This window comes from Chelonoidis abingdonii, chromosome 1 (assembly GCF_003597395.2).
Source record: "Chelonoidis abingdonii isolate Lonesome George chromosome 1, CheloAbing_2.0, whole genome shotgun sequence".
Classification (NCBI taxonomy): domain Eukaryota; kingdom Metazoa; phylum Chordata; order Testudines; family Testudinidae; genus Chelonoidis; species Chelonoidis abingdonii.
The window spans coordinates 26,090,519-26,114,785 of NC_133769.1; the positions used below are offsets into that span (position 1 = coordinate 26,090,519).

The 24,267-nt window shown below is 38.9% G+C and overlaps 1 protein-coding gene across 4 annotated transcripts in view; it reads right to left on the reverse strand.

Moving 5' to 3' along the window:
- Positions 1 to 24,267, reverse strand: part of CCDC146 (coiled-coil domain containing 146) — a 121,454-nt gene that overhangs the window by 14,520 nt on the left and 82,667 nt on the right. For all 4 annotated transcript variants that reach the window (XM_032778855.2, XM_032778858.2, XM_075064562.1 and 1 more), the window contains 9 exons: positions 17,358 to 17,415; positions 14,739 to 14,915; positions 13,612 to 13,685; positions 11,917 to 12,144; positions 10,000 to 10,186; positions 6,499 to 6,594; positions 4,946 to 5,116; positions 2,353 to 2,441; positions 2,067 to 2,231 (listed from right to left, as the gene is read on the reverse strand). In XM_032778855.2, the coding sequence (XP_032634746.1) occupies positions 2,067 to 2,231; positions 2,353 to 2,441; positions 4,946 to 5,116; positions 6,499 to 6,594; positions 10,000 to 10,186; positions 11,917 to 12,144; positions 13,612 to 13,685; positions 14,739 to 14,915; positions 17,358 to 17,415 (1,245 nt within the window). The remainder of the gene's footprint in view (positions 1 to 2,066; positions 2,232 to 2,352; positions 2,442 to 4,945; positions 5,117 to 6,498; positions 6,595 to 9,999; positions 10,187 to 11,916; positions 12,145 to 13,611; positions 13,686 to 14,738; positions 14,916 to 17,357; positions 17,416 to 24,267) is intronic.

Here is a 24,267-nt window from a genome sequence, read left to right on the forward strand (position 1 = left end):
AAGGGAAAGGTTTTTGTAATTTCAATTCACTTAATGTAACAGAACTTGACCTTTATCCTCAGTTTTACTAAAGCCCTTTACACCTCTCTGGCAGTACACAGAAGCATTAAAAGGAGTGGAAATAACCCTCTGATAATGCCCTTTATGCAGAGTGCCTCCCATCTCTGTATGGAACTGGATAAGGTCTCTACAATTCTTTCATCCCCAGCCCCTCAGAATAAGAGGTGTGTCACGTACAGAGAAGGGCTATGCACTATGGCTAGTGTGATAAACTCAGGACACACAGCAGCAAGGGGGGGAGGGGTAGAAAATAGTCCCAGAAGCTTAAAAGGCCCTCCTCCCTATCAACTGAGGAGGGGTAACTACAGGTCAATCAGGTTCAGCTGGGAAGGGGTTACCACAGAGTCAATTAGGATCAGCTGAGAGGGAATTACCTGAGGTCAATTAGGATCAGCTGATTCCAGCTAAGACCTTTTTAAACCCTCCCCTGTTGGGAGAAGGGGAGAGAGGGAAGGAATCCTGCTGCCAGTAGGTTAGGAGTAGTGAGCCTCACCCGCAGGAGAGGCTGCATTTCTTCCCATAAAGGAGAAAAACAAGCTAAATAGACTGGTGGAAAGAAGGAATGGACTTCCACTGTGAAACCAAGAGGGACTGTTTTACCTCAGCCTGTCTCACCAAGGCTAAAAGCAGCAAAGGCTGGTGAGACCGAGAAGGTGCCTTGCCACACTATTCTCTGCCTCCTAGGGTGCCACAGGAGACAAAGTCATAGGAATAACACATGCAAAATTTTCTAAATATACATAAAGTCTATCTCTATCTCTATTTAAATAATAATACTGAAATGATATCTTGCACTGTTCTAGTGCCTTTATTTCAAAGATCTCTACGTTTTACAAACATTAATCATTCCTCATCTCACTCTCATGAGGGAGAAAAGTATTAACACCTCCACTTTATAGATGAATAAACTAATGTAAAGAGAGGTTGAGTGGCTAAAGTAAGATCAAATAGTGAATCAGAGGCAGAGTGAGAATAAAAACTAGAACTCATACTTCCTAGAGATCCGTATTCTCTAACCACTGGATGATGCTCCCTCACTGATAAGGTGGATTTCAGTTGCCACATGGTCCATTCTCCTAAATTGCTAATAAGATTTAGTTTACTCCATTTAGAGTCAGTATCACTGCTAGTTGAAATACCTATTTATTTCTGCTATAAAGAAATTAATCTTAACAGACACAAGAGGCTTTACAGGAGGAAGTGTGATCTCATGGTTAGGTCTCCTGGATTCTATTCTTCACTTTGCCATTGAGTAGCTCTGTGACATAGGATGTCACTAAGCCTCTCTGCCTTAGTTTCCCCTCATCAAAGTAGGGATAATAAGACTTCTCTGCTTCACAACGTGCTATGAGATTTATTTAAATATTTGTAAAGAAAATTGAGGTAGATGCTGTTACAGATGTACAAAGTATTAAATATTTTGTGGATGAACTATTTGCTTGGTGGACACATTCAATACATTCGTTCCCTAAACTGCGTAGACTGCAGAGGCCAATGACAGTATGGTGTTAAATTCTGTTTCCCATGCAAAGACCAAGTAAATAAGCCTGGCACCAGGCAGGTCCATGTAAGAACGAATCTTGTTCCCAGGGGGTGGAACCCCTGTGCAGTTATTAAAGCAACAGTAGCTCTGGCTCTGTGGAGTGCAAGGGCCATTGATTATGTACGGAGGCAGATCCAATGTCCTTATTCCACTCCTCTCCTGACCTGCTTGGCTCTCAAACCCAGCTGTATAGAGCTGCAAATACAAGAAGAGTTCCACAGTTCTCAGTGAGTGTAGACTCCCTGAATGGGCTCTTGAGATCCTGCCTCCTGCCCACACACAATGGAATCACACCAGCATCTGGGGATCCCTGTGACTGAGGAGAATGGGCCAAGTTTTGCCTCATAATGAACAAGTCCCACTTTACAACATCATCCATTGATAAATAATGATATCCTAAGCCTTCAGAGGTTGAAGGAATTCAGGACTGTTATTCAAAGGCATTATTTATTTTGCCACTCACCTTTCTTTAATTATAACATTGCTCCTTAAAATTTCCATCTCATTCTCTAGCATTTTTACCTTCTCGTTAATTTCAGTTGTTTTCTGGCGAGCAGTGTGCACCAGGTTTACACATTTGTTTCTCTCATTTCGAATAATGTCATACATTTTAGCAAATCCTTTGAGTCTGGAAAAATGCAAGTATTTAAGGAAATGGTTATTATAATGCTTATACATAAATCATTTAAATGGGTTATTGCTTTAGAAAAAGTGTTATTTCATCTAATGTATTGTTATAATTCTCTTACTGCCTTTGGATTTCTTTCTTGTTCTTCTTATATTCCCTTATTTCAAGTTCCTTTGTTTTTATCTCTTTAATAATGTTGTGGAGCCTTATCTGAAACATAAATAGCATTAAACATTTTTGATAGTTCAGGGTCTACAAAGAAATTCCAAATATGAAGTTGCATTGAAGAAACTTGTTTATATCATCTTAAATGGCACAGGACTGTTACAAAAACTTAATTTTCATAGGTATGAAGGAAGCAGTAAGGAAAATTATTCTAAAGACTCATATTTTGTTCTAACTACAGTAAAATCAGAGATGTCTTTTAGTCGTTTGATTATTAGTGGAAGAGTAATCGTGAAGGACAAAAATAACCTTCCTTTCAAAGATTGCTAACAATTTCAGGAAACACTGTTGACTTACATAACATCATTCAACAACATTAACTATTATTACTGCAGTTGAGATAACAGTTTGCTGCTGCATCTTAAAATGTATCAGGCTTTCTTTGAGAAAGCTTACAGCTTGCAAAGTGTTGATTGACACCTAAGAGATGCTGAATATCCTCTATTTCTACTAGCTTCAATGAGAGTTGATGGTACACAACACCTTTCAGGGGAAGCTGAATACCTTGCAGGATTGGTTAATAATGAGAATATGTAAATCACTGGACAAAATGAATCCTTTCATTGAGGTCAGTAGGGTTGTACTAGGAATGAACATGCCCCATTCGATCTTACCCCAATTAGGTCTTTAATTCCCATTTCTATAGGATTCCTGATACTGCATCATTACAGGTCTGCCTGTGAGGAAGCAAGGAGGCAAAAGAGCTCTGTATTCTTTAGCTATTTAGTGCCCTACATCTCTCAATCTTTTTGCCTTTATTTGTCTGAGCATGGAGTCACTTTCATCTCTCAGTATTCTCTCTTTTCCTTGAAGTCATCTTGGGACACATTCTTAAAGGTAGTTAGCCACTTGAAGATGCAGATAGGCACCCAATAGGATTTTCTAAAGCATCTTGGCACCTAAATTTCCTTCATCGTCTTTTCAGAAAAAGGATGAGAAATAAGAGATAGCAAAGCAGCAATGAAGACAGCACAAAAAAGAACTATAGGAAGGAGGTGGAGAAAGAAAGTCTATTGCTCTCTCTTCCATTTCTCACAAGAATTGGCCAGGGCAACCAGTTCACAACTCTTCTGTCTTGAGGCCTTCTGCTTCCATTCCCCAGCCTATCATTTCCTTTATGATGTGATTGTCTGGTAAGGACATGTCTGAAGTTGAGTCCTGGACTCCTGGCAGGAAGTAAATTGCACTTCTCTAGCTTCCCCTGACAGAAAAGCTTCTTTACTCTGGGTTTGTATTGGTCCCTACTCTTTCCTGGCTTTCAAACAATCATGGACAATTGCTTGGAATGGTACATTTCCAGGTTCTTCATTAGAGCTCTGGGCCTTCTGAACTTAGTTACTTCCAGTACTATAATCGCCCAAGTTTATTAACTTTTAAGGTGCACTGCAAGGCCTTTCTTTTCTTCCTTGTCCATGACGAGATGGGAGTTGGGTGGACTGGCTGGATGTAGTGTGGGACTCCGGGTATTGTTTGTGGGGTGCAGGCCCGTTGACAGCAATTCCAGGCCCAGGGCCATCCCTAGGGCGGTATGGGGCCGGGGCAGAAGTGACGAATCTGTCACTTCCAGGACCGACCCATCATTTCTGGGACCGACCGCGCCGGCCAATCGCGCCAGCCTGCGGGGCCTTGCAAAGTGCAGGGCCTGGAGTGGTCTACCTCACACACACTTAGGAGCCCTGTGACCCATCCGGGCGATTTCAAAGGGCCCTGGGCTCCCAACCGCTGCCGCCGCTACCACAGGGTTCAAAAAAGAACTAGATAAGTTCAAGGAGGATAGGTCCATCATCGGCTATGAGCCAGGATGGGCAGGAATTCAAAACCATGCTCTGAAGTGTCTGAAGCCTCACTTTGCCAGAAGCTGGGAATGGGGGCGATGTGGAATGGATCACTTGATGATTATCTGTTCTGTTCATTCCTTCTGAAGCACCTGGCATTTACCACTATTGGAAGAAAGGATACTGGGCTAGATGGACCATTGGTCTGACCCAGTATGACTGTTCTTATGCTCTGTTCTAGTTTGCTCTTTTATACCAGAAGTAACATCAGGAATTACATTCTACAATATGTCAGGAAAAATTGGACTGTCCCCTGTTTTTGGAATGAGGGACGATCCTAGTCTTCTTTGGATACTAGTATCTTTGTGGAATATGATATGCAACTTCTGTGATCTGATTTTCTAGACTGAGGTATCTAGATTCTGTCCCATTATTTTATAACTTGTTCTTGTTTTGAAGGCCATTTGTGACACCTGAAATTAGGTGGCATCACATTGCACTGTGACATGATGACATTTTGATGTACTGTTATTACATTGTATCATAAAGTGACAATAAAACAACATAATGTCATGATATAAACCTTATGTTATGACAGAATTCTCAAGGGATGTGGAAGCAGGAGATTATGCTTGGTGATTATTTTATTGATAAGAAATGTAATCTAATATACTCAAGAACAGTTTTCCAGTGAGATGAACCAGGAGTTTTTACCTGTGCTTTTAAGAAGTCCTTAGATTTCTGTTCCCTCTCATCAGCCTTGACCTGAGTTAGGCGTGCAAGACTGGCTAACTCATCTCTGCAGCGTTCCTGCTCCTTAAAAAGCTGATCTTCTTCAGCAATACATTGTTCTAACATATGGGCCTCAACATCTGTTGTCATTTTCTAAAGTAAAACCAAACTTCACTTTAATATTAATTATTTATGAACTATAATATCAGCGCTGATGGGCCCAAAATCTGAGATGCTCTTTTTGCTTATATATTCAAAGTCCATGAAAGAGTTTTGGTTTACATGGGTGTTAAAAAAAAATTACTACTAGCAGAACCTCAACATGAAGCCCTACAATAATACAGCAAAATGTTCTGCCACAGTGCAACATTACTGGCCTATCCACCCAGGGCCAGCTTTAGGAAGTGCAGGGCCCTATTCGAACAGTTTCGATGGGGCCCCGGCAGGGATGACTGAAAAAAAACCCACATGTAAAAAAACACATGGGACTTGTACTCACCGGGCGGTGCTCCAAGTCTTCGGTGGCACTTCGGCGGCAGGTCCTTCACTCGCTCCAGGTCTTCAGTGGCACTGAAGGACCCACCGCCAAAGTACTGTTGAAGACCTGGAGCGAGCGAAGGACCTGCCGCCGAAGTGCTGCTGAAGACCTGGAGAGCCGCCAGGTGAGTAAAAATTAAAAAGCCACCTCTAGCCAGGGAAGGGATTCTCATTGGGTGCGGGGCCCTCTTAGGCGTGAGACCCAGTTCGGGGGAATTGGTGGAATAGGCCTAAAGCCAGCCCTGTATCCACCATTAGATTACTGAACATGAAAATAAGGAAGCCAGAACATACAGTAGCTTGAACAACCAAGCTTGTCTGATCTTAAAATGCCCATAATAAGCAGTGATGCTAATGAATTCTGGGACTGGCGTAAAAAGAAAGAATCCTATGTGGACAAGAGAAGGGCATAGTGAGATCTCTATCTGAAAAACACCATCTCTCACTTCTAGTGAGCTCATCATCATAGTGCTTAACACACCAATACTTTCAGACTGAACCAGCAACTGAGGAATTATAAAACAGCCACCTAGATTTTCCCAGAATGCACTAATACTGTTGACAGTGTGGCAGTTGGTGGTAAGCACACACAATTTACATGACTGTGGAGGGGGAAAAATCTATATTGTGGACATGCTGAACTGTTTGCTTTAATAAGGTCTCGCTGCCATATCCAAACCCAATTACACCCACCGCAGTTCCAGCTGTAGTGTAGATGGGACCCTATAATGGAGAGAACATTTTAATTAGGAAGCATATTTCTCTCTCATACTTCCAATAGGTGACCAATTGTAGTGAGAGCAAAATATGTTTTAAAAAAAACAACAAATACCTTGAAAGTGTTTTAAAATAAAACAGATTCCATTTCCATTGCACATTATCTCACTGGACACGTACAACTAGAAACACTTGGCAAATTTTCTGCAAACAGCGCTTTTATCGTCTAGTTTGAAAGCTAGTTGCTGTAGTAAGAAATATAAGGAAGGAGAGCTGTTCACCTCCTGGGCCAGATTTCTCTTATTCATTTCAACTTCTTTTTGAAGTTCTCTTCTTCTTTCCACCAATGTCCCATCATCTTTAGGGATAGCATCTACCTACAAAGACAAATCAAGCAAGCAAATGATGTGAGAGAAGGATATGAAAAGGCATAAACATAGATAATATCTTTCAAGTAGCTTATTAAATTGTAAGCTCTTTGGGACAGGGACCATCTTTTAGTTCTGTCTTTGGACAATGCCTAGCACAATGGGGTCCTGATCCATCGCCATGGCTCCTCGACACTATGGTAATACAAATAATAAATAGCATTAAAAGTAATTTTCTCAAATTTTCAAACTTCACAACAACATACCTGGGTCAGTACTGCCATTCCTGAGAGTCAGGGTTTTACTGCAGCATAAAGCATAGTTTTATTCTGATAAGTGACTGTAAAAATATCACCTTCTAGCTTCATAGATAGCTTTTTGAGTGAAATCCTGTCCCCACTGAAGACAATGGGAATTTTGCCATTGACTTAATGGGGTCAGTATTTAACCCTTGTGTATACTGAAAGGCATACCTGCTGCTTTTAGTGATTTTAATGCAATGTTAGGGCTTTTTACTCCTGTTAGCCTTGAAGAAGCAAAACAAATAATAGAATGAGCCATATATACTCCATCTTGTTCATCATCATCAGAATTGTTTAGTGAGTCAAATATTATAACAAAGCCTAGACTGATTGGATATAATTTATTTGGAACTTAAATTTCTGTGTAATTCCATTAAAAACATTTGTATTGCAAAATTTCACTGGGATATAGTTTGGAACCAATGGGATAACACTGGTGCAACAGAGGAACTAATGTGTCTTGAAGAACTTCTGCTAGTAGTAGTATGTGAGAGGGACAGCTTGTGTTGAGTTTGCAATGCTGGCAGTTAGAAATAGTATTTTTTTCACTTGCAAACTGAGAACACTGGATCTGGAAGTCACATAGCCAAAATAAATACTGAACTCCAAGATGTCATTTTCAAAGTACAGCCAGATATTAAGATACAAAATTCTATACACTAACATAGATAATAACAAATATTATTTTGCACTTACACAGCACTCTTCATTTGTGATTCTTAAATAGTATTACAAAGGTGGATATTATCACCATTTTATGGACGGGAAAATTAAAACACAGTAAAATGAAGGCCAACATTTTCAAATGTGGCATCTGATTTTGGAATCCTTAGTTTTCAGATGCCCAATCTGAGACAACTTTGGTCTGACAGAGATTTGTTGAGCAGCCACAATTCCAATTCAATTCAAAGGGAGCTGAAAAATCAGGCTCAAGGTGTCTCAAGTTGGATACCCAAAAACAGACACACAATCAGATGCCACTTTTCAAAATTTGACCAAAGTGACTTGCCCAGAGTCACATGATTTGATGGTTTTGGGGAGCTGACAGGATTTTTGAGCTGTTGAGAGAATCTTACTCATACTTTTTGATCTCTTGAGGTTAGCAATATTGTGCACTCCTGATCCTGAACTGTTCTGTGGGCTGTTCTGTGGGCTGGAGAAACTGAGACAGCTTTCAGGGCCTGTCAAAATTACAGCTGTCTCTTGGGACTGGCATGCAGTCCAGAATCTCAGCAACACTCTCTATGCTAGAGCTTGAAAGAGGGGCCATGGGAGGCATCCTTATGGCTGAATTCCACTGCAACTGAACTTTTAGAGCACCTTTATGCTGCTTGAGCCTTGTTACCTGACACAAACGGGAAGGAGCAGGGGTGAGGATCTCACTGGATATGGTGAATTTTAACTCTGAATGTCCCTGATTTTTGTCAGTTTGAGTTTGACATTGAACCATAGTGGCCAGTTATAGGTCTTTCTTCAGAAAAATTTGTCTACAGCAACACAGAAGAGGTCCCTTTCCTTGGACTTACTAAGAGGCAGCTGGTTAATGCCTTTATCATCACTGGAGGGAGACTCATCAGCCCATTAAGCAATATTTCAAATAAGCTGAGTCTAAAACTTGTTGTTTTCCAATCAAGGATTATGCAAGACACAACAACTTTTCTTGCATTTTTTTCCCACTTGGATTGTGTCACGGGTTGAGTAATAAGCAGTGAGGTGAAATCAGCAGGAAATTCCTTTTTGTTTTTGCAATGGTGAGTGGGATAGAGGAAGTAAAATTACTTAGTTACAGCTTTATAAATTTAAACAGCGCTTTGTAAACATATAGTAAAAATTTTCTGCCCCAAAGAGCTTACAATAGCCATGCAAAATTGTAATGAAATTGTACCAGGCCTGGCATATCTGCTCACTAGCCTTTTACTAAGATGATATTTTACTATCCTGTCAAAAACAATTACTTGCCAAGGGGGAATTAGAATTTTGAAAGACGGGTTTACAATCTTCAACAGACTAGAAAAACAAAGCCAACACAAGGCACGGAACAACAGTTCAGGAAATGGAGGGTTGGGGAACAACGAGTGAGGAGAGAATCAGAAGGATTCCTGGGAACAGTGGAATTCGTTAAGGAAGGATTTGGAGGAGGAGAAGGAGGTGCTTGGTAGACAACGCGAATTTAACTGTTCTTATTATAAGGGGCAGAGTGACAGAAGGCATGAGTGTGAAAAGAAGACAAAGAAAGACATGTGGACCGTGGATTGGGGAAATGCAGGAAAGAGGGTGGAAATAAACAGACATGTAATTGGAATGGGAATGAAGGAAACATAGAGGAGAGTACTTTATTTGTAATACCAAACATCAGATGGTACCAATCCCCTGGAATCAGGTTAAAACAAAGAAAGAAAGAATCTGATTTACTGTAAAATACAAGAAACCTGCACAATATAACAGGAAGTGTGCTTTAGTGATTTAAGTAAAGAACTGGGAGCCATGTAATCCTGGGTTCTAGTCATGTCTGTCACTAATTTCTTCTGTGGTCTTGAGCAAACCACTCAGTTATTTTGCCCTCTCATAAGTGGGGATAACAATACTATAGCACCTCACAGGTGACATGCCTTTAAACCCTTGACTCAATTTTCTAGGCCTTCATCCTCCTAAAATCCACCTCTTCAAACAGCCTAGACACTCCTCAGTGAAGATTACAATAAAATGGTGGAACTACCAAATGTGTGTAATAGTCTGTTGTTTGTTCACACTGCTTCACGTTGCTCCTTAACCTTTCCCTGTATTGTATTTGTATGTTGTCTATCTAGTTAGCAAGGTCCTCCAGGTAAAGGGACTATATTTGTTTCATGGCTATAAAGTGCCTTGCATGTTGTGGGTGCCTTGCAGATAACAAATACTCACATACACAGATGCAGCCAAACAGATGTAGTACTTATGAGAGCTATAAAAGCAAGCACTCTGAATAAAAATGTTAGCCACACTGTATTCTGTACATAGAAATTTAAAATGTTGTCTTATTTTTATTTCTGTGCAACCATTTAAAAAGTATTTCTTAATTTGATTTTCTATAGCGATATTTTTAATTCTTGTCATCAGTGTTTTGCATACAGACCTCTAATGTGAGCCTCTCATGCAGTAATTTAATTTGTTCCAAGGAATCATAAGCGATTTTCAATTGCATCTCCATCTTTTTTAAATTTCTCAAATCTCTATCTTTCTCTCTTTGTTTATAAATCAGATTATCATGCTGCTTTTGCTTCTCCAAGAGACTGTTACGTAAACCAATTTCCAGAACAGCCCTACATAGATATATAGAATATTTCAGAAAGAGAAAACCTATCCAATAGATGTATGCAAACAAACATGACGACTTTACATTGAGTTTGGAAAAGCATTATGGCAGCTGAGCAGCAAAATAAAATAGAAAACACTGTCCTGTCACAAATTAATGGCCATTCTCCTAAAACATAATGGGTGAAATCCTGACTCCATTGAAGCCAATGGCAACACTCCCATGCATTGTTTCATGCTTTGTTTCAACAATGCTAAAAAATTACTCATAGTATAACAGAGAAATTATTTCTATTTCTTAAAGTGAGAATTAAAATGTATTTTTATTATCTAAGGAAGTCTAAATTTTGTTCATTTGTAAATTTCCATTTATTAGTTCCTCCAACTTTCTTTAATGCGAGACACAAACAGAAAGGGCAGAAGGATTACTGCTAAAGGTAAGGCTATTATTACAGGTATATATCCTTCCCCACAAATACAGGAGAAACTTGAAGCTGGCTAGAGTCAGGCATAATAACTCCAAGATCTGAGATTTGAAGCATTATAGTAGATTATATTAGTTACCAGATGTGGAGAGGCTGGGATTTATAAGGGAGTCTAAAGGAGCTGGCTGCCCAAATCCAGTTGGATTTCAATGGGATGTGGGTGCCCAGCACCCTTATGTTCCTTTGAAAATCCCTAGGCTAGGTTCTCTCATCTGCTAAATTCACTTTGCATTGCTTACTCATTTAAATCACTCGAAGAAATCCCCTAGGGAATTCTCCCTGTGTAGGGAAAATCCATTGTTCCCAGCTCTCATGATATTATTACAGTTCTCATGATTTTTGGTGTTCTTCTTCAAGTCACAGCTCTCAGAGTCCAGTGATTATATGAGAATCTCAGCATTCACTTAAAAACAGTAAGTAGGTTGCTAGCCCTCCTGGTTCCAAAGAAATGCTTGAAAGCATGATCAGCATGAACCTTAATGGGTCAGAAACCAGAAAGCAAATTAAAAAAAATCCCAAATGTACTATTTTTAAGTAACATCATGATTAGGGGAGGCATGAATTGAACTCTTCTCTTTGGTGATACTGGGAATCTCTGACTGTTGTAAAGCTGGTAGAGGTGGCTCTGCCCCCCTACTCCCATGCCAGTTTTACCACCTGGTGTTGCCGCCTCTTCCACCAAAGCTGTGCTGCCCAGTGTAAGTGAGGAGGGAGAATGTCAGTGGTCAGGAGGAGGTGAGTCAGGTGGTGATCATGTCAGTAGAGGTGAATTGAGGAGAGGAGGTGTGGCAGAGCAAGGCTCTGCTTTACCCAGTTCTTTGCTGGAGGACACAGAAGAATCAGGGAGCCACAAGCGGGCCTTTGTCAGCACCCTTCTCCTCTGACACCAATCTTTGCTCAGGCACAGTGGAAGATTGAGTCATCAGCCTCAGTTTTGTGGATTCTCATTTAGAGCCTGATCCAATGTCCACTGAATCAATGAGCTGCCCCATGCAGTTCAGTGTGCTTTTGATCAGACCCTTACTGTACTTCTCCCTTGTATGATAACATCAGGTTTTGATCACCAACGTAACTCAATAAACAGAAATTATATAAATCCATGTTGAAATTAGGCTAATGTTAAATAGTGTGATTTTATGAAGTCAATAATAAAACTATTTAAAGCAATAACCAAGAAAAGAATAATTCATTTAGAATAGATGAGTGCTCACTCATACCATTTCTAAGTACTGGCTCATGCCTTCTATTCTAACCTGTCTGCCAAGGCTGTTGCTTCATTCTCTTTGCTCATTTCTAGTAACTTTGTCAAATGGTTGAATTCTCGCTCTTTGCTTTCAAGCAAAGCTCGTTTTCCATCCAATTCCTTCATTACATCTTCCTTTTCTTCCAATACTTCTTCACTCTTTTTTTCCATTTTTTTAAGGGCATCATTTAACTCCTGAACATGGTCAACGAGAATTTTTTTCTTCTTCTCTGCATCTCTGAGAACACATTTTAAAACAGTGTAATATCACATCTGTAAAAATGGATCCAGCTCTAGAAATATAGACCAAAGCCCAAATGCTGTCATTCCTGCTGTAGTGAGCAGAGGCAGAACTATTGCTCAGCATCTCTTCTGCTACAACTGTTCTGATGGCCTGACAGGAGTACTTATGGCTATGCAGATAGTATTCTGAAGCACATTTTGCTGCCCCTCTGAACTAGGGCATAATGTATTCTTAGCTAATGCTTGTTGGTGACAGCATGCCAAGTGACTGGAGGATTGACTTAGATCACATGCTCCTGAGGACTTGTTACAGTAGGCACTTCTCCCTTTTGGGCTCTATCCACTCTCTTCTTTCACTTGAGCACTAGTACAGCACAAGTTAGAGTTTAGGCTCAAATGTGTATTTTTGCAGTAAGTCATTCCCAAATCAATAGCTCTGCCACAGTACAGCTTAGCAATATGCATGTGAAATCAGCTTTTCTTCAAAGAAATGAGATAACTGGACACACAAAAATAGGTAAAGAAGAAAGAAAAAGAAAAGGGATGTATAGTTTTTTTAATTAAATAATTGAGCAGAGGCAAGGAATTATTTACAAAAATGTAATATCAGAAAAATAATTAATGGTAGAGAATGCAGTCAGGAGATAGAATAAACTTCCTTGTAATATAACAGGTTAATAAGGTGCAAAGAAAGCTCACTTAGGACAGCAATTTGGCCACTAGGTGTTTTAAGAAAAGGTAGCCAAATTGCAATTGGCTGCATTTCACACAAGTATGCTTTTCCTTGACCAGTATATCTCATTCTTTACTGTACCAATTAGCCAATGTAGAAACAGAGAAACCTGCCATTGGCTGCAGAAAGAAGTCTGTAAGGAATCAGGAGGAAAACATAACAGATGATGAGTGGATATTATCTAATCGATTTAAAGCATTAAACCAAATAATTTGTATAGGAAGACTTGGATCAGAGCACTGTAACTAAATACTTGCTCCCAGAAAATCTGGATGCTAGGTAATTTCACAACATGATCCTCAGCTGGTGAAAACTGATGTAATTCTATTGTAGCCAATGGTCCTATGCTAATATTCAGCAGCTGAGGACTGGCGTGTGCTTAAAAGTGCTAGGTGCCAGATTATACCATCAACTTAAATCTGTGGGATATCAGGTAAGATCTGTGTAGTATCTGATATCAACTATCTTAATATGCAATATCAATAGATGTTTTAATGGTTTGTTGTTTTTAAGTCTGAAATATGTTTCCCTGCCGATGCTATATCTTTTGATTCAGTTTCATGGATATTGCTCATTAAGTAGATTATGGATACACTGTATCTGTATTGATCAGAATTTTGTATCAAGAACTTAAACTTTGTTAATTGTCTATATACTGAGATATTACTGAGAAAACAAATAATAAAAATAAAATGAAAATATTTGAGTTAGGTACATTTAAAAACATACAATGTTTTGCGTTTTATCTTGTCCATTTCTTTTCCAAGCTGGACAGGAATAGCATGAAGGCGAACTAGCTCATCCTAGTAATAAAACAAAAATGTTAGACCAACAAGCTCTAAATTTCACATAATTTCAGAAAACTAACATTTTCTTTGAACTACTAATATGACTCAGAACCGAAATGTATGTTTTTCAATAACATGAGTTTGTCCCAAAAAAGAACACAGCTGCTATTACTGACTAGTGCAATGATATGCAAAATTATATTAGCAAAATTCACAAACAATGTACATATGCTATAAATATATAGGCCTAGATTTTCTGTGACAAGGAGCACCAGAAAATCTAGCTCCAATTCTTAGGGCAAATCTGTGCTTACCAAGGTCCCAGCACAGCTGCAGAGCTCAGAGAAAGCCACAAAACACTCTAAAATGACCTAAAATACCTTTTCTATACATAAAAATTTCACATTGTTAAGGTCCAATATTTCAAGATCTGACATGTCTCGAAGGAAGTGCTGTGTATCCTTCTGAAAGACTGGAAGCCCTGCTTTTCCAATGCTATTAAGCTATTTCCAGCCATCCTAGTTCATGAAATATCTGACCTCAAACTTTTCACCGATCCACGTCTTCTGAATTTTACCTATCTTAGGTCTCAAGCACGCGCACGTGTGTTTATTGAAAGTTACTGATTTAATTTTCATATTTTCCTGATGGAAAAATCAAAAAGTTTCAGCAGAATTGAAAATGTCTTGTAGAAAATTTTGCAGAAACTACATTTTCTATCAAAAAAGACTGACTGAAAATTCCTGACCTGCTCTAATTATAATTCACAGAATACTGTGTTCTGTCTTTTCCATTAATATCTATATACCTGAAATTAGCCTAAGAGTTCTAACCATTATGAAAGCTACTTGTTGTCAGTCTTATGCCTATAATTTCCCCGATAGCTACTTGTGGGAATGGTATAGCAGCATGATACATGGTTATTGACTAATCCTGCGTTTTGTGATGCCATGCCTATGTCATGACAGTACATATTTGAATGACAGCAGAAGTACTCAGAATATTCAATATGTTTCCCTAAGTGCGCACACGCACACACACACACTTATATACGCATTCTCATGTTACTTTTAAGTCATCCTGCTGCTCAAGAAGTTCCTCTACTTCTTTCTGTTCTCTTAACATCAGCCTTTGCTTGGATGTCACATCTTCCTTCAATGCTTTAATTTCCATTCTCCTTTGGATTGTTTCTTTACGGAGCTCTTCACAGTTGTCTTTCACCACTTTCATTTTCTTTTCTGTCTCCTTTAAAAGTAAAGTCAAAGATCAGGTATCTCAAATTTGTATTGGTTTTGGGGGAAAGTGCATTTCTTGCTTACAATTGTTTAAAAATATCATATTGTTTGTTTAATAATTTATGGATTTTCAATAGAGAAGTGCACCTTTTCTTTAAAAGACTGAGAAGCCTGAATGGACTGTGTATTACTTTGGTATTTTTCCATATTCACATGAGTTTAGTTTTCCTATTTCACGATTACAAAAACTCCTAAAATTCCTTGGTTCAATCATATTTCCACCAAATTTTCTTTTATATTTTGTTGTAAGTTAAATTTAAATTTTAAAATAAATATTACTCAAAAGATATTTTCTCATATACATACATACCATCTTAGGTCTTCCTATTGTTCTGATAATTTACTTCTTTTTTAAGGCTTGGCTTGATAGCCCATAAGACCTCTATTCACCCATAGAACAGATTCAAACAAGCAGCAGCAGTGCTAACTACCCCACACTGCTCCAGCATCATGTCTCAACTCTGACATGGAAGGACAACCGTATTAGTGAGAGCAGAAGTTCAATTTCCATGTCTGTCCAGACTTTGGGCTTTGTGCCAATAGTCAATTTAACATCAACTGTAATGCTCATTTCAGAAGGCCACTGAATAGCCAGTAGATGCTAAATTTTGGCCACTACCAACCTGGGCTGAATTCAAAGTAGCAAACTAAAAGTCTAGAAAATTCCAGTAAAAATTATTACAATCCTTCAGCGGGCTCTTGTTGGTTACTATATCATGCTCCCCATCAGTACCTGACTCAGGCCGAGAAGCTAATGATCCAGCCAGCCGACCAAACTCGGTGATGAAGCCTGGTTATGTACCACCCGCATCACGTTGCACATATGCTAAGAAGACTATTGGTTTTAACTGAAGGACCAGAAGCTCCAATAATCTGCAGTGCCAGGAACTTCTAAGTGAATAGATTCGCTGCTCTTAACCTGGTCAGCCAGCTGGAACCAGAAGGAACCATCTGCAATGTTCATCTGGATTTTTCACCAGAAAAAGCTGTACATCTCTCTATCCCAAATACTGATCTTGAATTTGTAGTCTTTCACATGCTGAATGTTATTTACCTTTTGTTACAGTTATTAACTATTAAGTGTTTTTTACTCAAAATATGCAAGAATTGCAGAATCAGACCTTTAATGAGATGATGGGCAATTTCATGAAACAAACACCAGTGGTCTTGTTTGAATGGAAGAAAAATAAATTCTGAGCACAGTGGGAGGATTAAGATGATCAGAAAAGCAAGCAGGATATACAGACCTCTTTTATATTTTTGGGAAAGGGAATAATATTGTAAGAAAGGATTAAGATTAGTTTAAAGGATTAAGATTAGTTATTCTGAATGATATATGTATTATAGGATAGGATATGAAATATAATTTGTTATTACTTTACTCTGCACCAAAATTATGTTCACAGTATTTTAAAATTCTGCAAAAATCTGGGAATTTATTTAACCTACTACAATTGATGGAGAATGAGAGTGGGGAGCACTGGAGGATATCCTCAACCCTCCTTTGTCTAATAATAATGTAGCTAAGTTTGATCCTTTATTTCTAGTTATTAGTCAACAAATATATGCAGCCATATGCTCAGTATTACAATCATAGGCAACTGAAGAGCAAATGAGGGGGGAGGTATCAAATTCACAATTTGTATTGGCTACTGACAGTCTCCAGAAAGGTCAGAAGTAAACAGTTCATGGAGCACATTTTGAAAGGAAAATTTTTCAGTCTGAAAACTTAAACCAGTTCTAATCACTAAAGCATCCTAAGCATTTATAAGGCTTTAGTGTCATTTACAATAAGTCTCCTTTACACCACTGTTGTTTGCTCACCTGCACACATGCATGTATGCCCAGTCCTGCCCCTCAGCAGTGAGTGACATCTCCCCTGCACATATGCACAATCCCTCCTCCACTGCACTGATTTATGTCTCCACCAGCTGCTCTGGGCTGCTGGGGAGGGGTGAGTGACTGCTCTTGTAGCTTCCTTTTGCTTCCCCTCAGAAGTCATTTTTCTGCGGGGAAGCAAAGCAAGCTGTGGATGACATTAATTCTGTGAACACGCAGTGGCGTAGAATTCCTCCAGAAGTACTACTTCAATATTTGCCCTATGAATTATTAGAATTGTAATTTGAACAGTTTCTCTCAGGACATCTATCAATAAATGTCTTTACAAGTTAAATATTTAGTGTTTGTCCTGAGGTTCTCAAAAGTGAATGACACAACACAGCCTTTCCTTTGAATTCCACCTCTTGATTTTTCCACATATTCCAGATGTTACAAAAATCTACTATTTTAGTTTTTACAATAGTATCTTCAGCTGCATAGTTTTCTTATTTTACATGCTATCCAACAGGACACACAACATGACTTTTTTTAGTGAGGTCTATTTCATACTTACACCTTGCTTGGGGATTCTCTCATATTCCCTTTGCAGGAGTCTTTTGTCTTCTTGTAAACTACAGAAAAATCGTCAAAGAGATCAGCACATTGGCAATATGCAAAGCAATAAAAAGAGACCGTTAACAGTCCATGCTATCCAACATTAAAAACTGAAGTGAAATAACATCCGTGACAATCTGGATACCATTTGAAAACTGGATTTAGGTCAGTCTTACCATAACATTGATCTAGATGCTACAAGTGTACAAAAACCAAATTTCATTATATAGGTATAAGTTTCACTGCAAAATCTAGTGCATAAAGAATAATTCAAATATCAACACAGAATTAGAGCACAGATACCTAAAAAGACCTCAGAGATGTTTTTCATATCTTGGGGCACTTTCTGAACTCTTTAATAAAACAGAAATAAAAAACATGTGGCTTTAAAAAAACAGATATTGAAGGAGATAAACTGTAGAAGAGCATTTACTAACAAGTGCATGCAAAAAACTGTACACTCTTGCATAAAGATTATCTTCACCATCAGCATGCCTATCATCATCTTTTTCCAACACCAAGGATGGGTAGGGCCAAGATTATAAACAGATTTCAATCACATCTATTTTGAGCCAACATTTAACCCAGTTGGGGTGTTGCCTGGATGGTTTTATATACTGTTATATGATTGCCTGCTTGAACATACACGTCCTCTCTATCCAGGCATACTTTTGATGATTGTACTCACACAACGTACTTTCAGTCTTCTACAGATATCATAATTTCTTAGTCTATTTAGTCTTGTCATGCCTTGGATATGGTGCAATCAGCTCCTTTCAAATGTTTGCAGCTTTTGCTCCAGATGCTTTTTGAGTACTCATGTTTCACAGCCATAAAGTAATGTGGGCACAATAAGTGTTGTATTTAATCTAGTCAGGGGTGAAAGCAGGCCGGTACAGGCTAGAACAGCGTACCAGTAAGAAGTGGCTGCCAGTACCGGCCCATACCAGCTGACGGTAAAGCGCTACCACGGCAGCACTTAAAGGACTCTCTTTAAAGCACTGCTGTGGCAGTGCTTTAATGTCATTTCCCCTGTTGCCCCCTTCCCCCGGCCACCTACGGGGTGGGGGCAAAAGGGGCAGCTGCCCTGGGGCCAGCAATTTAAAAGGGCTTGGGGCTCCCAGCCGCTGCTGCTGCTACCATGGCAGCAGCCAGAGCCCCAAGCCCTTTAAATCGCTGCTGGAGCCCTGGGCAGCACGGGCCAGGCAGCACAGATGGGTTGGCTGGGGGAGGCCGACCCCCACACCCCATCCCTTTCATCTGAGGCCCCATCCTTTCCAGAGGCCTGGAGGTGGGCCCCATACCGGTAAGTGCTTAATGTTGCTTTCACCCTTGAATCTGGTTTTAGCTATCATGGACACTGATTTAAGGTTCCAGTCATTTTTATTCAGCCATGTGAATGTTCTACTGTTGAGGTCATCTTCATAATGGTTGTCATATGTTATGATTGAAGGCTGCAGGTTTGTCACAGTGGAAAAAAATGTCACTGATACCATGATTTTTCTTTGTGTCCATGGCTTTTTTAGTGTCTGGGATTTTTCTGTGTGTTCAGGATTTTAACAAAGTGGATTGAACTTGATTACTTGAAAAATGTGGTTTTAACAGTAGCATGCATTACATGAAATTATGTTACACAATTCACGTAACTATTAAAAACACATTATATATTTATGTTTGACGAGCTCGGATGCCTTCCTTAGCAACATTACAAACATGGAGCTATGTTGCAAACACAGAGGAGTTAGTCTACAGCTATGATGATGATGATGAGTAAAATATCAAGCATAAGTACAAGGGAGTGATCTGCACAATATTCCAAAAATATCTTCCAGAAAAGTGGAGGTTTATTATTTTGTTCAACATGCAACATACCAGGAGATAACAGTCATAAGGTAAGTTGAGATAAAACATTTGGAGACAGAATCCCACAAACGTAAAGCAAAGGCTTGGAAATCTGAAAAGAGCAGCAAACAAAACACGCAAAAATATGGTGCCTAGATGTTTGAGGTGAACACGCTGTGTGGATGTCTTCAGAGAACTATCTACGATGACTCCAATGACTCCAAGATCTTTTTCCTGATTAGTTGTACCTAAATTAGCCCCCATCATATTGTATGTATAGTTGGGGTTATTTTTCCCAGTGTGCATTACTTTACATTTATCCACATTAAATTTCATTTCAATATGGAAAACATTGGATAAACATGAGGTTTCCTTTGATTGGATCACTGTTCTTGTATCAGACAATAAAACATATGAAAAAGGCATGGGAGTGGGGCATTAAGTGCTTATTTCTGAATGCTGTCCATGTGACCTGTGTTACCTGTTAAATTTAGTTGGGGACATGTGACATAAAACCTTGAAAAAGGAAATGACCTGGTTGTCATTATGAAATGAACATTTAAAGCCTGCTCTTCATGTAAAGCTCTCTTTCATATGCACTTGGAAGATAAAAGAAAAAGTCTGTATATTACTCTTGTTCCAGTTATAATGCTCAGAAACAGCTGGTTTAATGCTGCTGTTTCACATAGCCCACACAGAGGACTACGTTTAATTTTTCAAAAGTCTAGAAATCATGACCTATGAGGAAAGACTGAAAAAATGGGTTTGTTTAGTCTGGAGAAGAGAAGACTGAGCGGGGACATGATAAGTCTTCAAACACATAACAGGTTGTTATAAAGAAAATGGTGGCATCTTTAGCTGCTGGCTTTGTAAGAGAAAAAATAACTTTTATTGTAACTATTTTTCTTACCAATTAGTGCAGACACATACTCTGCAATTGCTCCCTAAGAGTGGTCAACAAGTACAACAATGGTCTGTCAGCCAATGGCAGCTTGGAAATTGGCACTGCCAAGGGGTGGCGTTGGGGAGAAGTGGGAGGTGATCTTGGAAGGAGAGTCACTCAGTGAGGCTGTTTAAGATCCACAAGTTCTGAGGAACAGATACCCATGATTCTCTAACATCTGTAGCATTTTTTTGTCTCAGGACTTTGGGGACAGAATTCACAGGTGCTGTACTTGAACTTATTTCTCTCCATGCACTTTTGCAGAAGAGGGAATTTATAGGTCAGAGAGATCAAAATCAGGAATAACATTCAGTCTAAACATGTAGAATTATGTGTTCCAGTTGGTGCCTGCTGAATTTCTCCCATCTGCTTAATTTGCTCTATTTATAATGCATCTTATGTTACTTGAGAAGCTAGAATTCTTCTTGGTACTGCTGTCTGGACATGGAATCAGTTATGTATTCTAAAAGTTTCTTATGGGATAGTCATATGCAGCAACTGATTGCTCTTCAGATATGGAAGTAATGGAAACATATGGTTATGGCTATAACATTCTATTGCACTAGTGAGTCAGAACATCCTGATGAATTAGCAGGACTGTATTAGTATATACAAATCCAGATGAAAGATTATTTAATAAAAGAAAGGAAGACAAATTGGGGCCAAAAGCACAAGATTTCAGATGGTATCTTTCATTGATTGCTTTGTAATAGAAAAAATTACAACTCTTAACTATAATTATTTTCTTACCAGTTAGTACAGGATACAGACCTTAAGAAAATAAAATAATAATATGTATTTAAATCCCGAGTCTTCAACCGTTGCTCCTGTTATTACAAGTGAAGCTTGAAGAACTAGGACCAAATTTAGTATTATTTTTACAAGTCATTATGGGTCAGACTATACTTGGTCCACGCACAGTGCGAGTGTGTGTAGTGAAAACAATGCAAAAAACCTTTGCCACTACCTCTTGTGTGGCACAGGGACTTTTCCTTCTGTATTTCCCTGGAATGCACAGCACCCCAAAGGGGGGTAGGAAGAATGTAAGACTTGCCTCTTGTAGACAGGTGTAGCAGCCAGTGTGTTCCCCCCAAGTTCTGTGGTGGGGCTCTGTACTGCTCCTCTTACTATGCACTGCGCCCAAATGCCACAACCAAACCCTATAATTTTCCCTTGGGGGTACTTTGCTATTTGAACACAAATGAATGAATATTTTCACATACACAGCTAGTGAGTTATTGGAGTTGTCTAAATACGTAACTAATAAGGGGAATTTACAAACCTGAGGCACTTTAGGTGGATACCTACTAGAATTGCTTGGACTTGCATAATCACACCAGCATTACTGAAATCCTCAATCTGAAAAAGTACCCATACCTATATTTAGCTGCCACCAAAACAAATTAAATGGGTATTGCAGTGTTTGTTAGCAGTCTAGGCCAGGGAGTATCTTCTTTAAAATTGCCACAGGAGGATCACAAGGACAATCTTAAAACTGTAGGGGAGAAAGAAGTTGGAACCATTTCCCTTTCTCATCACAGTCTTCTCTCATGAGGACACATTCCTGTGGTACCACTGCAAGTTCACAACAAAAGCTTTGTCATCTTAAGGTTAAAGGATTTTAATGCCTCACATTCTGTGGCAACAGAGGGTTACAAACACAAAAGTTATAATTCCCTTGAGTATGTCCATTGCTTTCACAAAAAGCAAGTCCAGGGGCAAGAGAAAGAATAAGAAGAGATATTAAATTTAATTTAAAATATTAAATTAAAAAAAAATAAAATCCAAAGATGTAAGTAGAGTTAAACTTAAAATACTTCATTTACAATATTAATTTCATATACACATTATATGTGCACTCATGGTTTAGCTTTTTATTTCAAGTGCATAAATCTAAGATTTCTCTCTGGCTTCATTATTCTCAAACTGTATTGCTTTACTTTTCTAAAAGTTATTGTTTGGCCTTACCCTCTAGCCTTTGTAATGTTAGCCTTCTCATTTAGCATTAGCCTCTGCATATTGTAATTTGTTAGAGTCAGGTCCTAATTTTCATAACTGTTTGTAAAACACGTAGCATACTGTTGGTGCTACACAAATTAATAATATACAAAGGAATTAGGCATCAGTCTCTCTAATTCTGTTTTCTATAATGTCCTTTGTTGAATCTGTTCTTCATTTTTACACGCTTATAACTCTATCATTTTGGCAACTGGAACAACTCATACACATTCAAAAAAGAACAGAAGCCTTAAGCCTAAGTACTTGTGTTTGAGAATGCAGACACTTGTTTTTCATACTCCTTTATTCATTTTGATGCCAATGAATACAAATGGATGCAAAACTAATGTAGATATAGTTTGTTACACACACACACACACACACACACACACACACACACTTAACTGAAATAAGTTCCAGACTTTCCCCTGAGAGATGTCTACAGCTGCGAACTGCCATAAAAATACAGAAATAAAGTCAAGAGTGGTTAGGAAATATAAATGGTAGTTGTCAACAGAGATCTGTTTTAGTTAATAAACACAATAACCAGAACAGAACATTTTAAATCATTGAATTCAATCCTGCAAGGTGCTGAGCACTTCAGTTGCCATTGACTTTAGCTGAGAGTGTTTAACAGTCCACAGAAGGTGTTCAGCATCTCCCTGGATCAGGCCTTATGTCCATAACTTGAATGTATTAGAGATGACAAGAAATCAGCATGAGATTTCTGGAAGGCTTTCAAAACATGCTTAGCTTGCACATGCTGAAGAACACAGTCAAGGGACTAGTTGTTCAGGCTTGCTTACTTGCTATCTTTAACAACCTTACCTTGAACTCCACCAGATGAAAAGTTTGTAGTAGGAAAGTACAGAGAAAAGCTAACCTCTTTGTGTTTAAATCAATTATACTAAACTGAATGGCAAATCCTTAAATAACTGCCAGAGGTTAAAGAATTTTCCAGACTTGTACAAAATGCCAGGTCTGATTCTGCATCCCGGTCTCACATGGAGTAGTACTTCTGTGAGTAGCCCCGCTGACTCAGGTGGCACTGTTTGTGTGACTAAGAAGTTACTCAGTGTAAGGGTTGTAGAATTAGCCCCTATGCTTGAAATGGAAATTATTTTCAAAAGGAAATATAGTCACATAAATCTTGTATATTTCATATATGTCCCTTTTTCAATTCAATTGATTACTATTTAAAATACAATTTGTATCATACGAGTTTCAATTCTTATTTCTGTCATGCTCTAGGAAAGAAGAGAAACTTTTTCTCATTTTTCATTCCACAAAAGTGGAACTCTTAACCTCATACCAAGACGGAAAAGTTACATTAGATTAGGGCTGACCTTTACTGAATGTTTCCCTGATCCTTTATTCATCTGGTATTTTTTCTGTACTGTTTATTGGGCCATATCAGCCCTGGCTATAAACAGAAGCAACTCCATTGACTTGCATGGAATTGCACCAAGACTAAATTTGGGCCATTATTATCTTCCCCTTAATTTAGTAAGGTTTTGTACATTGTGTCCTACATCTGAAAGTCAATTTCATCAATATCATTTGATTAAAGTTCCCAGGGCTTGAGCGAAGAGACTGTTGAATTGCAATAGAGAAGTTACGGCTCATGCTGGAGCCTGAGTCCTAGGACCCTGCAAGGTGGGAGGGTCCCAGAGCTCGGGCTGCAGCCCATGCCCAAGCATCTATACCACGCTTAAACAGCACCACAGTTCAAGCCTCAAAGCCCACATCAGCTGGCATGGGCCAGCTGCAGTTGTCTAATTGCAGTGTAGAAATAGCCTGAGAGAGAGAGAGAGAGTGCTGGAGGGGTTGACTGTCACGCCTAGCCCTGGAGTAAGGATGATTGGGCTGAGTGGAACTTACTCAACACTTGCAAGGAAAGAATAAAGTGTAGGTAAGAACCAGGCATACAGGGCTTGTATAGTTTTATCCTTTTTCCCTGTTTGCTTCATGCCATTAAGTGAATAAACAATATATTTGTTTTGAGTCACTTTAATCAGAAGTTTTCTTGCAGGTGCCAAGCGCAGCTGATTGTGTGAAGTTGATCCCAGAGATCCAGTCCAAGAGT